This window comes from Boleophthalmus pectinirostris, unplaced genomic scaffold, assembly GCF_026225935.1.
Source record: "Boleophthalmus pectinirostris isolate CB_2022bp ecotype Guang Dong unplaced genomic scaffold, ASM2622593v1 HiC_scaffold_4, whole genome shotgun sequence".
NCBI classification, from domain to species: Eukaryota; Metazoa; Chordata; class Actinopteri; order Gobiiformes; family Gobiidae; genus Boleophthalmus; species Boleophthalmus pectinirostris.
The window spans coordinates 28952791-28968947 of record NW_026571353.1 but is presented as its reverse complement, the minus strand read 5'-3'; the positions used below and the strand labels follow the sequence as shown (position 1 = coordinate 28968947).

General features: G+C 39.1%; 1 protein-coding gene across 1 annotated transcript in view; it reads left to right on the top strand.

The window, feature by feature from the left end:
* The window catches only part of dock8 (dedicator of cytokinesis 8), a 176461-nt gene that overhangs the window by 58581 nt on the left and 101723 nt on the right, over window positions 1-16157 (top strand). Inside the window, exons 4-8 of the mRNA XM_055161427.1 lie at window positions 532-603; window positions 3020-3128; window positions 10021-10230; window positions 11892-11977; window positions 13202-13268. Coding sequence (XP_055017402.1) covers window positions 532-603; window positions 3020-3128; window positions 10021-10230; window positions 11892-11977; window positions 13202-13268 — 544 coding nt within the window. The remainder of the gene's footprint in view (window positions 1-531; window positions 604-3019; window positions 3129-10020; window positions 10231-11891; window positions 11978-13201; window positions 13269-16157) is intronic.

Genomic DNA, 16157 nt, shown 5'->3' with positions numbered 1-16157 from the left:
GTTTGAGTTTGTTTATATTGACTGTGCTGCAATAACTTTACGCTGTATTGTGCATCATTTTGTTCAGGCGTTTCTAAAGGTCAAATAAGTGCACACAGACAGTTGATTAGTGCATTTATTTGACACACTTGACGATGGAACAGTGCGGTCTTTATGTTTATGCTGTCATTTTGAGTTATGTAAGTTTATCTGCAACCTTGACCATGAGGATAACAACAAGAGAATACAAATCATCCCCTTATCTATGTTCAAATGTTCAAAGTCAGGCTAATATACTACTACGCTTCACTATACTGTACTTTACTTTGCTATACTAGTGTTGTCACGATACTAAAATGTCAATCAGGAAAGGTTTTTGTCATGTGAATCTGACTTTTTTAGTATTGATACTTGCCCAAATGAGTGTTTTAGTTTTGATACTAGTTTTAGAGTTGATTATTATCTGATTTTGATACTTCTGACAGCCCTATACTCCTGTACTTTTTACTATTCTATACTAATAATACTCATTTTTCATTTGTGGTGCTGTAGACCGGAGCTGGATCCTCACGTGAGAGACTGCGTGAAGAGCTACACCCAGCCTTGGATTGTCGTCACCAGAAGGTAAATAAAGTTTATTAGAAGAAGGACACTTGGCCTCGTTTTAACCTTGTGATAAGACGCGTATTTCTGGCAGTTATTGTCAGTGTCTTCAACTATGGAATTCACATAAAACTCTGAGCGCATTTTCAGTTTGTATTGCAAAGCCTGTAACATTAGTGTACGTTGGAGCTGCACAATTTAGGAAAAAATGTGAAATTTAGATGGATAAGTTGTCATAATTCTTTGCAGTACACAATTTAAACTAACTAAAACAAGAATCCCAGTTTACAGGTCCTATATTATGATATTTTCATCCATGTTTTAATGTTGTTTCCTCATCAGAAACATACCTGGAACTGAGTTTTATTTCACTGACACAAGTTTAACACACAAACCCTGCATATTTAGGCTGAGTTCTTCTCCTCAACCACCTTGTGATGTCATGTGGTAATACAGGAAATGCCCCACGGTCTTTTAAAACCATACGTCAGACATGTCAACTTATATTTGGCCCCCGAGATTATATCAAATATGTATTAGAGCTGCCCACCGGCTACAGATAGGCTATAGAGACATTGGTTATTAAAAATTTTGATATTATTTTATATTATGCTTGTTCTGGATTCAGTGTTTAAGCAAAACTATTATTAAACGTTTATTTTAATAAGAAAAGGTTTAACATTTAACACAAGAGAAAACATGCAGATGTTGTTGAAATTTTTTAGTCCCAATTTTAAATTTTGGCCCTCTGTGAATCTGAGTTTGACACCCCTGCCCAAACATCTTCACTAGAATCATTAGAATCAATTTCAGCATCATGACATCACAAGGTGGAACTGAGCATTTTGAGCTTTGGAGATGTAGACAAACAAAAGACAAAGACAAATGAAACATAACTCAACTCCAGGCATGTTTTTGATGAGGTAACAACATTATAACATCAAGTTTGTGTAATACAGACTTTTAAAGAGGTTATTTAGATATTTTATTGTTTACATAGGACATTCTACGAGCTAAAACAATTTCAACCTTTGTGATTTTAATATAATGGGGCACTTCAGATTGGGTTTTGATTCAGCTGCAGTTAACCGTGCAGTTGTGGAGCCTTATTGCCTTAATGTCTGTCTTACAATCACACTTGTAACGTAGACATGAGTAATTAAACAAGTTTTAGTAGTAAAACAAGTATTTCCAGATATTATGTGTTGAAATCTGGAAAGCGTATGATGTATCTGTCGAGGAATTTGCATGTAATTAAAACAGGAAACTCCCCTGAGTCACTTGAGTTGATTACACCTCCTCCTCCTGAGTGTTTAGTTACTGTTGACAGTTGTTGACAGTGCACTCCTATTATAGGTTGTGTTCACCGTGTTTACTTCACAAAGGTGTTAAGAGCATGTCACGCAAAATAAAACTGTTTGTTTTATAATATTATTGTTACTTTGCAGCTGACATTATCCACATTCCCTGGGGGTGTGATGCTCGTATTGGTCCATAGGCTCCCAAAAAATGTCCTGTTTTGTCATTTTAGATGAGTTTTAAACTTTTTTATCTGTTCTTGCTCATGTGCGTTGTCATGATGAAAACTGGTGAAAATTCTGCCAACAGAGATACATAGAACTCCTCCAGCACAGTTGTTTCTTGGACATGTTTTTTTATTTTGGAGCAATAAAAGTAACCATCATGAAATATATGAAAGATATGTACCGTATTTTCCATAATATTAGGCGCACTCTTAAGCCTCCAACCCCATCAAAAAACAACTGCGCGCCCCGCAATCCAGAGCACCCCATACATGAATCCACTCGGGTGTCCCAGCACGACTTCAGTAAACTACAAAGCCGCACCACCCGCAGCGCACGCAAACACACACGGAGCAGACAGCGACCGCACAGCGAAACACACCCACAGCCACACTCATCACTCCACACCGACGAGGAACGGAACGGAGGAACGAACCGAAAAAGCGAGCGCAATGTGCCACTTCAAGCCACAACTGAAGAACTGAGTCACTGCGAACACGCCGACAATCCAGCGGCCCCAGACAGCACCCTCCCTACACGCCACAACTGAACAAAGCCCAGAGTCACCGTGAACGCGCCAAAGTCCCACTGACCCGTCCGACTGTTGTGTTTCGTTTAAAGTCCGGTGCGGTTTATTTGTGAAAAAAGTTCAAAAACAGACCATTTAATGACAGTGCGCCTTATAATCCAGAGCTCCTAATAGTGTGGAAAATACGGTAAGTTAAATGCTGTGCTGTTCTCCATGGATAAAAGTAGGTGGTGTTAGTGTCTTGCATAATGTGTGTCTTTTATTCGTATTTGTAGTGTCCGGGCTGTTTTTCTTGGTGTGTGTGTGTTGTTCTTGGAGTGTGTGTGTTTTCCCTGGTGCGTGTGTGTGTCGTTTTGTTTATTTCTCTGTCCCTGTGTCTCTGCAGGTGCCAGGGCGACGGCTGGAGCTCGTACGCAGAGAGAACTGAATTCCACAAACTCCTCCAGAAACAGACGTTTGAGTCCGACGTGCAGACGGAGAAACAGCACACAACTGTAAATATACACGCACTATAAGTTAAAGCTGCACTGTGTACTTTTCTGGTGAGGGTCCGCCACGTAACTTGAGCTGCTTGTGTCCATGGAGATACATCAGGTTAATAGGATACAACTCCACTGAGACAAATAGTTTATCCTTCACTACAAAAGTTACATAGTACACCTTTAAACACTGGCATTGCTAAATTGTGTATCTGGAATCTGTGTATCATTCATTAATTTGTTTTTCAATATAAAACCAAAAATAAGAAAACAAAAAAACAACTATTTTCTTCATCATCTGTGTCCAAAACCAAAATGAAAAAACAGATAATTCATTTTTTGATTTTGTGTTTAAATGAATAATGGAAAAAAGGGCCATTTTCCGTTTCCGTGACTTAAACTGCAGTGCCAGACTGAACCAGGACTGAACCAGGACTAAACCAAGACTGACCAAGAACTAAAACAGGACTAAATCAGGTTTGAACCAGGAATGAACCAGGACTAAATCAGGTCTGAACCAGGACTGAACCAGGACTAAACCAGGACTGACCAAGAACTAAAACAGGACTAAATCAGGTTTGAACCAGGAATGAACCAGGACTAAATCAGGTCTGAACCAGGACTGAACCAGGACTAAACCAGGACTGACCAAGAACTAAAACAGGACTAAATCAGGTCTGAACCAGGACTGAACCAGGACTAAACCAGGACTGACCAAGAACTAAAACAGGACTAAATCAGGTTTGAACCAGGAATGAACCAGGACTAAAACGGGACTAAATCAGGTCTGAACCAGGACTGAACCAGGACTGAACCAGGACTGAACCAGGACTAAACCAGGACTAAATCAGGTCTGAACCAGAACTGAACCAGGACTAAACCAGGACTAAATCAGGTCTGAACCAGGACTAAAACAGGACTAAATCAGGTCTGAACCAGGACTGAACCAGGACTAAACCAGGACTAAATCAGGTCTGAACCAGGACTGAACCAGGACTAAACCAGGACTAAACTGGGACTAAATCAGGTCTGAACCAGGACTGAACAAGGACTAAAACAAGACTAAATCAGGTCTGAACCAGGACTGAACCAGGACTAAAACAAGACTAAATCAGGTCTGAACCAGGACTGAACCAGGACTAAACCAGGACTAAACCAGGACTAAACCAGGTCTGAACCAGGACTGAACCAGGACTGAACCAGGACTGAACCAGGACTGAACCAGGACTGAACCAGGACTGAACCAGGACCAGGACTGAACCAGGTCTAAACCAGGTCTAAACCAGGACTGAACCAGGTCTAAACCAGGTCTAAACCAGGTCTAAACCAGGTCTAAACCGGTCTCAGTCCTGGCCTCAGTTCCTGTCTCAGTTCCGGTCTCAGTCGTGATCTTGTCCCAGTCTGGTTGTTATTTTTTCGTTTTCTTATTTTTGGTTTTATTTTGAAAACCAAATGAGCGAATGATGCATGGATTATCTGGCCATTGCAAATTTTAAAATGATTTGAATTTAAAAAGGTCTTTTTTAAATATCGGTTAATAATTTTACTTGGTCTATCAAATCTGCTCAAATCGAGACACAAATATTTAGTTCGAGTAATGTTAACATACCATACAATATACTTTTCTAGCACCAATATAAAATACATTGTTTTATTTAGTATTAATCAGTACTTTCTCAGCCTTTTAACTCCAACTCTCACTATGTTCCCACTATCCTTCGCCAACTCTTTTGTGTCATAGTTAAACCCCCTTTAGCGATGCCTCTGCAGCCAATCAGTGCAGCCCAGTGCCTCTTCTGTTCCTGGCTCTTTCCCCATCTACCCCTCCCTCCCTCCCCGCCGCCACAACTCCCCACCACCCCCCCTGTTCTAGTGAATCTACCCCAAACCAGCGGCCCCATTAGCAGCTCCGGGTGTCCCATAATGTGCATGCCAGTGACTGAGGGGCACAGAGAGAAAGACGAGCTCTGTTCACGGTTTAATGGGACTCGTCTCTGCTCGGGAGGGTCCAGTGTTGGCCATGGGACCACGGTCTGTGTGATGGCTGTTCACAGGGAGGGTGGACTGTGAGTGGTCAGTTCTGTGCCCAGGCCTGTCATGATAATTACAATATTCATTTATCATCCAGATATGCATATGCTACTGAAATAATCTTTTTTTTTCTACACATACTTTATTGTGTCAAAGTTTTGTTGTATGTATTCATTAATAGGGCTGGGTATCATTAAGAAATTTTTGGTCTTGCCTCGGCCTTGAAGGCTCTTTGACCCGGTCTTGTCTCGGTCTTGAAGGCTCTTTGACCGGTCTTGGTCTCGGTCTGAAGGCTCTTTGACCCGGTCTTGTCTCGGTCTTGAAGGCTCTTTGACCCGGTCTTGTCTCGGTCTTGAAGGCTCTTTGACCCGGTCTTGTCTCGGTCTTGAAGGCTCTTTGACCCGGTCTTGTCTCGGTCTTGAAGGCTCTTTGACCCGGTCTTGTCTCGGTCTTGAAGGCTCTTTGACCCGGTCTTGTCTCGGTCTTGAAGGCTCTTTGACTCGGTCTTGTCTCGGTCTTGAAGGCTCTTTGACCCGGTCTTGTCTCGTCTTGAAGGCTCTTTGACCCGGTCTTGTCTCGGTCTTGAAGGCTCTTTGACTCGGTCTTGTCTCGGTCTTGAAGGCTCTTTGACTCGGTCTTGTCTCGGTCTTGAAGGCTCTTTGACTCCGGTCTTGTCTCGGTCTTGAAGGCTCTTTGACCCGGTCTTGTCTCGGTCTTGAAGGCTCTTTGACCCGGTCTTGTCTCGGTCTTGAAGGCTCTTTGACCCCGGTCTTGTCTCGGTCTTGAAGGCTCTTTGACCCGGTCTTGTCTCGGTCTTGAAGGCTCTTTGACCCGGTCTTGTCTCGGTCTTGAAGGCTCTTTGACTCGGTCTTGTCTCGGTCTTGAAGGCTCTTTGACTCGGTCTTGTCTCGGTCTTGAAGGCTCTTTGACTCGGTCTTGTCTCGGTCTTGAAGGCTCTTTGACCCGGTCTTGTCTCGGTCTTGAAGGCTCTTTTGACCCGGTCTTGTCTCGGTCTTGAAGGCTCTTTGACCCGGTCTTGTCTCGGTCTTGAAGGCTCTTTGACCCGGTCTTGTCTCGGTCTTGAAGGCTCTTTGACTCGGTCTTGTCTCGGTCTTGAAGGCTCTTTGACTCGGTCTTGTCTCGGTCTTGAAGGCTCTTTGACCCGGTCTTGTCTCGGTCTTGAAGGCTCTTTGACCCGGTCTTGTCTCGGTCTTGAAGGCTCTTTGACCCGGTCTTGTCTCGTCTTGAAGGCTCTTTGACCCGGTCTTGTCTCGGTCTTGAAGGCTCTTTGACTCGGTCTTGTCTCGGTCTTGAAGGCTCTTTGACTCGGTCTTGTCTCGGTCTTGAAGGCTCTTTGACCCGGTCTTGTCTCGGTCTTGAAGGCTCTTTGACCCGGTCTTGTCTCGGTCTTGAAGGCTCTTTGACCCGGTCTTGTCTCGGTCTTGAAGGCTCTTTGACCCGGTCTTGTCTCGGTCTTGAAGGCTCTTTGACTCGGTCTTGTCTCGGTCTTGAAGGCTCTTTGACTCGGTCTTGTCTCGGTCTTGAAGGCTCTTTGACTCGGTCTTGTCTCGGTCTTGAAGGCTCTTTGACCCGGTCTTGTCTCGGTCTTGAAGGCTCTTTGACCCGGTCTTGTCTCGGTCTTGAAGGCTCTTTGACCCGGTCTTGTCTCGGTCTTGAAGGCTCTTTGACTCGGTCTTGTCTCGGTCTTGAAGGCTCTTTGACTCGGTCTTGTCTCGGTCTTGAAGGCTCTTTGACTCAGTCTTGTCTCGGCCTCAAGGTCTGATACTTGACAAGTGATAAAATGGAGATAGATTTATAAAAACTTTGATATATTTGTGCCAAAATAATACAAATAAAATACAAATAAATGTCAAAAATTACGAAGATGGATTTGATTTAGTCTCGGTGGGCCATGGTCTCTGTCTTGCCTCAGTTTTGGCCTTTAAAAGTCTCGATCTTGTCTTGGTCTTGACCCTCAGAGGTCTTGGTCTTGTCCTGGTCTCGGAACCCTGTGGTCTTGGACTGGTCTTGGTCTCGATTAGTGTGGTTTTGACTACAACACTAGCAGATCCTTTACACCCTCATCATCTACTACCCCTCCTTCCTGCCCCACCCATTTTGCCTTTTCCCACATGCCTCCCAGGGAAAAAAAGAAACAAGTATAATCTTTGAAATCTAATAAAATGTGTAAACTTAAAAGTAAAATTCTAAAAACCTCATTTGTGATTTTGCTGATAGTGAGAACTGCTATGGCTTTAGGGCCGAAGTCATCTCTGTTATCTTCTGTGCTTTCATTTTCTCTGTACTGCCCCAAAGCCTCATGGGTAATCTCTGCTTACACAACCTGGTCCGCTAATGTAACATCCATCAATACATTTCTACTGACGAGTAACTAATACCATTTAAGGATTAAGTAAAATATACACAACGAGATGTGTTTCAATGATAAAAATGGGAATATTGTTTTTATATGAAGCATGTCTGCGCAGATAAAATTCCTAATTAACTTCACAGAACTGCAGATTCACCAAATTACTTCAAATTTCATGCAGGAAACACATGACTTCAAAAACCCATGGGACTGTTTTTTGTCTTCAGGCCAAAACAGAAACAGTCTAGACACGCTCTTTGCCTATTAGATGTTTACATATGTTAACAACTTGAACATTAAAGACAGGATGGAGAAAAGCAAACTGGAAGAACGGGAATTTTGAGTGTTAAACAGAAATGTAAATGCATCTCATGAATTTGATGTTTTCTTAAGGCAATTCAATTAAAAGCTATTACTGTATTTTTTGGACTACAAGTCGCGCTTTTTTCATGGTTTGGGTGTTTCCTGCAACTTATACTCCAGGTGCGACTTATATATTAAAATGTTCAGACTGACAGCTGCCAGAGGCTCTAGGTTTGTTTGTCAGTATCTAGTACTACTATTACTCATGTACCACTGTCACTTCACAATCTACTGCGCATGCCTCCTGTAGAAAGAGCCACTGTCTCACTGCAAAAAGTGAAATATTCAACCAAAAATGGTAATTGAACAACAGAAAGAAAGTTTGGAGTGAGCGAGAAACTTGTGATTGACTGGTGGAAATCGGGGATGAAGAACACAACTTCACGGCAACCGGGCGGGTGCACCATGCAACTTTCCTGGAAGTCACTGGATGGATCAACAAAACCTGAACCGTCCTGTTGGGATTCAGAAAGGCCGGAATAATTGTAACTGGAACTGATGCTGAGTCTGACGACGGCTACGCAGAAGAGGAAGCGGCTCTTGGTTTACATCATGGATCTATGGTTTATCTCCAGAGGTGTCACAGAAGTGACACCGAGGATGAAGAATTCAATGGATTTAGTGATTTGGAGTGAGATGGAGAGTTTGGTAAACTTATGTTATGTTGTTTATGCTATAATCATCTGAATAACTGTTAATATGTGACATTAACATATTAACAGTTAACATATTCTGTTGTTATTACTGTAACTTGCCTTTCAAGAGGAAATGTTGGTTCTTGGTCTCTGATTTTATAAAATACATTTATAGTATACTATATATATCATATACAAATATACTAATATAATATATATAATATACTATACTATAGCTTATAGTCTGGTGCGACTTTTATATGTGTTTTTGCTGGTGCGACTTATATTCCAGAGCGACTTATAGTCCGGAAAATACAGTAATATATTTATAAGACCATCTCAAGAATTGGTAAAAAAAACAAAAAAACAGAAAACTCAAGCTACTGGAGTGGGCTTCTTCAGGTTATAATCGAGTCTAATTTGTGGGGATGTAACAATATCCAAATCTCACGGTACGATATTTCTTGCGATATTTTGTGGAGGCTAACAAAATTGTGAACATGCTACTTTTTCCTCTTAAAATGCCTTGACAAGACTTAATCCAAAGAGCCAAGACTTAAAAGTGCTTAGAACTGCTGTTTCTTCATGTAGTTTGCGCCAAAATGGAGCAAAGGATCATGGTCGATGTAGTTCCTTCTGTTTTTTTAGCTATTGCTGCATCAAAACAATTAATTTAAGCAAAGAATCTTGTGATTCGATATATATTGTGATGGCCCACGATATTATTGAGAGACTTTTGACGTTATGATATCAAAATGATATTTTGGTTATTGTCATTTGTGTTCAGTTTTGCTCTGGCGAAAATGTATAAAGTCCTGGAATAGTTATTTGAGACCCAATTTAGAAATCACACAATACAGTATTTAAATTATTCTCCAATTGCAAAAAGTACTTTTGATTGTTAAAAAAACATATTTTGAACCACAATATACCAAGGAATATTAAACAATAAGACTGAAACTACTTTTAAAAGGTCAGAGCTACAGCAAATAAATAGGAGAATGAACAAATAATTAGACCTGGAAGTTTCTTTTTCAACTTTCAAGAGCTCAGCTTTTACTGTATTACATAAAAAAAAATAGCAGAAACCTTCCCATTATTGTAAATACAACAAACAAATATACAGACAAAAAAGTTAAGCCCCAAAGTGTATTGTTCCAGATTTAATATACTGAGTGAAAAATTGAATCGTAATTATCATGAGAGGCCTAGTGGTGGTCGGAGGGGCTGATGGCACAGATTGGTAGCCTCGCTTTACTCAGTTTGCCCCAGGGCAGCTGTGGCAACAATAGTAGTAGAGTCTGCGCAGCACGTACACTCTTTTGTATTGTAAAAATGTATGTTATTCACATCCTTCACATGATTTGCCTTCGTCTTGAAAGCCCCACACATGTTCTGCTTTAATACAGACCTTAGTTGTTGTTTTTTTCTGTCCCACCCACACATTTCTGTTCTGTTGTTTCTGCTTGTCCACCCACCGCCTCTGCTCCTCTGCCTCTGCCCCCAGGTGAAGTCCCCATCTCTGGCCGTGCTGAGCGACGACTCTGGCCGCACGCTGACCTCCTCAGACTTCAACCTGCGCTGTCTGACCCCTGACCAGAGGGTGGAGGGGCTGCTGGCCTTTAGCAGTCACGAGGAGCTGGACCGGTTCAACCAAGAGGCCCGACTCGGAAACAGACACCCGGAGCTGTATGCACTGTGTCCTCCAGCTGACGAGGTGCGGCTCATGAGAGGAAGATAGATGGATTTTAAATAGCGTCATTATGGCTGTAGTCCACTAGGCATTTAGGTTTGATAAATTGGTGGATGTGTGGTGTGAGTTAGCTGAAGATTTGGGAATTACTCATGAGTTTAATCTTTTTTTTACATTTAAATACACAGTTTTTTTTAGTACTTTTCAGTTGTAGTTTTTGAAGTACAGTTTTGAATAGTTTTGTCAGGCCCTCATTTAGTCAGATAATCAGTCAAGAAGACATGTCTTTAGTTGACCAAGAATTTCTTTAGTTGAGCCCCAAACATCATAACATTATATAGGCCTGTTGCGTTTTATAGTCTGTACACATGAGATCACGACAGTCTAGGCAAGTTTATTTGTAAAACACAGTTCGTACACAAAGTCAAAGTGCTTTACAGAGGAGAGTACAGGATAAAATCCTCTAAGATCCTTCAGTTTTTTTCTTTCATGAAACTGCATTTGAAAATGTAGATGTTTTTTGTTTGCACAAGTGCACCTTTTAGATACGCTCAATAAAAATACCTTTCAATCTGAAAAGTGATTAATAATACTTAATAGTTAATAGTTGTAATAGTAGCAGAAGTAGTAGTAGTAGTAGTAATACTAATTGGAGTAGGAGTAGTAGTTAGTAGTTAGTAGTTAATACTTAGTAGTTAGCGCTAGTTAGTAGTTAATAGTTTGTAATAGTTAGTAGTGATTAGTTCCTAATAGTTAGTAGTTTGTAATCGTTAATGGTTAGTAGTTATTAGTTTGTAATAGTAGTCAATAGTTCATAAGTTAGTAGTTAGTAATAGTTAATACTTAGTAGTTAATAGTTTGTAGTTATTAATCGTTAATAGTTCGTAGTTAATAGTTTGTAATAGTTAGTAGTTAATAGTTAGTAATAGTTAATACTTAGTAGTTAATAGTTTGTAGTTATTAATCGTTAATAGTTCGTAGTTAATAGTTTGTAATAGTTAGTAGTTAATAGTTAGTAATAGTTAATACTTAGTAGTTAATAGTTTGTAGTTATTAATCGTTAATAGTTCATAGTTAATAGTTTGTAATAGTTAGTAGTGATTAGTTCCTAATAGTTAGTAGTTTGTAATCGTTAATGGTTAGTAGTTATTAGTTTGTAATAGTAGTCAATAGTTCATAATAGTTAGTAGTTAGTAATAGTTAATACTTAGTAGTTAATAGTTAGTAGTTAGTAATCGTTAATAGTTCGTAGTTAATAGTTCCTAATAGTTAGTAGTTAATAGTTAGTAATAGTTTTTTTTTTTTTTTAAACAATGCACTTATTGAGATTTTCATATTAAAATATTAACAAAACAAAACAATAACAATAACGACATTAATCACACACAGACAGTTGTCACTGATAATAACAAAGTGAAAACTTGTAAATATTCATATCACATTCAGTATTGTACATGTCACAGTAAAAATTACTTATTTTTCAAAAATTCTATTAAGGGTCTCCAAATGTCCTCGAAGTCTTCAGCTAATAGTTAGTAATAGTTAATATTATTACTTTTTACTGTGTAGAATAAAATGTTTTATTACAAAAACTTGTCCCCCCAAGCTAGACTTCTAGTAGTACCTATTAGTAAAATAATATAACCTCTATCTTTACATGGTTTGTCTTTGCTTTGCTTTTTCAGGAAGATGCTGTGGAGATCAGACCCATCCCAGACTGTCCCAAAGAACACATTGGAGACCGCATCCTTATCCGATGTCAATCCATCAAGTACATGCCACACAATTACACAAAACATTTACATAATGAGTGTAGGAGGCTAAGGAGGGTCAGATATGTTGTTGTCTCTGTTTGTGCCCCTACATGGACAGATGGTTTAGTCTGTGTTAAATGAGATCTATTGTACGTCCCTGATGCTTATTAAAATCTGGCCTCAGCATATTGTACATTCTTGTAAAAGGAATTTTGAAAAGTCAGAAGGAGTAGACAATCTTGACAAAATGCTTCAATATCTTTTTGGATTTTCTCAGTAACAATAATACAACTTTTAAATCTATCAGAAATGTGCTAAAACATGCCAGCAAATGTCATGGTTGATGTTTAAGTGTCACACAAATTATGACTGTAGTGTAAATTTAAAGGAGCACTGTGTAACTTGTTGTTGTTGATGTTATTTCTTCTCTTAAAGAATGCCTGCTTTCAATGTTTTTTGAGGAATTCATGGGTTTCAAGCAATTCAAATCCAAATATTTTATCTTTTGAATGAGGAAAGGTCCTCACAAAGTCTTTCAAATCTGGAAGGAGAAGTTTTTCTGAAACACATGAATAAAAAATGAACGAATCCAAGGTAGAACCGTTTATTACCATAATGTAGAACTTTTCAGGCAAAGAAATACCATGAAAACAAGTTGGCAGACCCTAGTAGTGCACCTTTAAACACAAAAGTGCAAAAATATCGCCATATACAATTACTTTTTCATTTTTATTTATTCTATTTATGTGCTAAATGTCAAAATCCAACCTAAAAACAATATCCACATTATATTGTAGACACTATATTATCTATATATCTCCACATATGTCCCCAGTTTCAGCCCCTGTATGGACAAATCTATTATTCTATGCCACATAAAGATTGATTGTGAAGCCATATTAACCACAATATATTCTTTTAAGTCATTTCTGTGAGGAGTGTGTGGGTGGATAACTGTGTCCCTCCCTCTCTCTATGGGATTTGTCTTTGCACAGATAGCTAGTTCCTTTCAATCCTCATCTTGCTTAAACTGCCAAATTTTTGTGTTGACCTCAGTGGTTTTGGCTTTCTTTCATAGTCCTAACATGTTATTACTTACTGTAGTGGATTGTGGGTGTCCCAGTTCAACAATATACTGAAATAAATGTAACCAGATTGAAGTTGCAGGGTTGTATTTGACAGTTCGAACAGCGGGCTGGTTTATGACGTGTGTAACGTTGTTTTGCCTTGTTCCATCTTAGGTTTGAGATCGACATCGAGCCCATTTTCGCCACAATGGCCCTGTACGACCTCAAAGAAAAAAAGAAGGTAAGCACTCTGAGACATGGAGGAAATAGACACAGAAAAGCATTGTATGTTTGTAAGTCTTGAACAGAATGTAGGAGGTGTAAAGGTATGATAAGTAATTATATATTTTAACATGTGCAACTTATTTTTGAGTACTTTTACTTTTACTTTTTGAGAAGAATTTTTTGTTGTAGGGATGCCAAGATACATTCATTGTTATTCTAGGTTACAGAAGTCACTATATAAGCATGTAAGCATATATAAACAATGTCATTTATGGTAATTTTTAGAAGCAAAAATAAGGAATGCACTGATACAAAACTGGTATCGAGTATCACTGCCAATATTCGATATTTAGTATTGAAAAACGCTGGATCAGGGACTGGTTCCATGATAACAGTTAAGCCAATATCCTGGTTGGGCCTTTAACTGGTTGTACTAAGAATGTTTACAGGTTGATTTTGAACTAGAACATTTCATAATGTTTGAACTTTTGTTCATACGAAGCAGATCTGTAGTTATTTGAAGGATAAATTACAGTTACATAATACAGTTGGATCTCTTGTGTAATAAGTTAGTTGTATTTTAAGAAAATAAATTCCATTTTCCATCCCTGTATTGGTTGATATGAGGTCATCATCATCATCAAGTATCAGTAGTGTGTTTTAATCCAGTGTGTTTTCTGGGGACCCATATTTTACCCATTATTGAACATTAATGAGGATATTTTATTGTTGACTGAGTGATCATGTCTCTCTGAACAAGTAGTATTACTCAAGTTTTAAACAATGAAAAACAGTAATTGAACCAACAATAAAAGGATCCATAAGTCACCTATTTGGACATTAAATGTAGCCCATTTCTTTTTCTTTTAAACATTCAGTTGAACCAGCAATATTGGAACAAAATAGTCAATAAAATAATTACAAAAGGATTAGAAATTATACCAAACATGTCTGTGTTTTTGTAACGCGTTCCAGTCCAGGGTGCAGGAGAAGAGATATTGCAGACCTCTTTGCAGATTGTGACAAGGCGACCCAAAAAAAAAAATCTCTTGTGTGTCTTGAGGGTCACAACGTCTTTGGGAAACAATGTTTATGTCAAATTACTTTTTTTAAGAAATGTTGATTTCATAAACCTGGCCTGAGTCTAGAGAGATGGTATGTCTATTAATCCACAGTGTGAATGAAATGAGTAATGATTTCAGTGTTGATGTGCATTTGTTGAAGTTGAGTAGTATTCTCACAGATGTTAATAGTCATTCATTGGCATCAACAGTAACCTCCTTGGTAGCAGCTCTTACATTATTGTAAACTTTATTTCATACTACATTTTATTTAGCATCTTAAAACATTACTTTTTTTAAATCTTTCAACCCTGCGTTAGAGCTTTCACCATCATGTCACACACCCTAATGACTTTGGGGAGGTCTCATCATTTAGATTTGAGCTCAGTCTAATTTATTCTGGTTTCAGCCTCACCCGCCTCACATGTGCCTCTGGGTAGTTTGAGACCAAAGCTGAGTTTTCACTGTCACCGTGCCACGCTTTTTTTCCCTCATGACTTTAAGCTTCTTGTTAAGCACAACATTTGGAGGACTTTTTCCCCATTCAAAAGATATAATATTTAGTTTTTAAATTGTTAATCACTATGGTAAAAGTGCTCATTGCTCATCATTCTGAAACCCACGGATACAGATATAGACAGCTGGGGACTTTTAGGTGAAGGTTCGTTGAGGATTAAGCCTGTATTTACGTGCTCAGTCTCGCACAGAGGGAGGAGAGGGCTGCTCACTGACCCTGTCGCCCCGTATAGCCCATTATAGTCCAGCTGTGTTGTGTTTTAGTTATAGTACTAGGTCTGATACGTAGGCGGTAAGTGAAGGCAAGTGTATCTGACAACTGGAAAATAAAGAAAATGCTACAAGACAAACAATTGGTTTTCTTAAAAGCATGTTTTTCATTTTGGATGTTTTGATTGCGCTGAAACACATAGATAAGCATTAGGGATTTAACAATAACGGAAGTGTCGTGATATCGTATCGTCGAAGGTCTCACAATAATATCATGGACCATCACAATATATCAAATTAAAAGTCTCTTTGCTTAAATTAAGAGTTATGGTGCAGCAGTAGCTAAGAAAAGACAGAGGGAACTACATAGACCATGATCCTTTGCTCCATTTCAGTGCAGACTACATGAAGAAATAACAGTTCTAAGCACTTTTAAGTCTTAGTTCTTTGGGTTAACTCTTGTCAAGGCATTTTGAGAGGAAAAACAGTAAACAGTTGTTAGCGTCCACAAAATATCGCAATAAATATCGTACTGTGAGATGTATATCGTGAAAATATCGTACCGAGAGATTTGGATATTGTTACATCCCTAATCGTGAGCCTCCCCACCATATCATGAGCTTTCCCACTATATCGCAATAAATATCCTACAGTGAGGTTCATACCGCGACGATATTGTATCGTGAGACTTGGATATCATTACACCCCTAATAAACATCTGTCCTTACTGTGAGCGGGCTTGCATCTCCACAAACCTGACTCTCATTTGTCCATTAACGGGGCTTCCTGCTTCTTTCTATACTCTTTTGTTATAATCTCCATGAAGAATGTCCCAAATTATGGATTTAACTTTCTATTTCCATTCTGCGGTGCCATCTCCAGAAAGTTACACAGCATTACTTTAAAATACAAAGTTTTCAAAATGTCAACATGATATTGCAGACTTTTCTTTAAGCTTAAAGTTAATAGCGGTGACATATGCTCCGGCTGGTTTACTGGCAGCACACTCAAAACTGAAGCTGCATTTACTCATCTCATCGTCGAGAGCCCTTGTGGGTTTTATTAATAAGATCTGGCAACCAAAAGAGGTGGTTCTGCTTTCTGATTTAATAATGTTC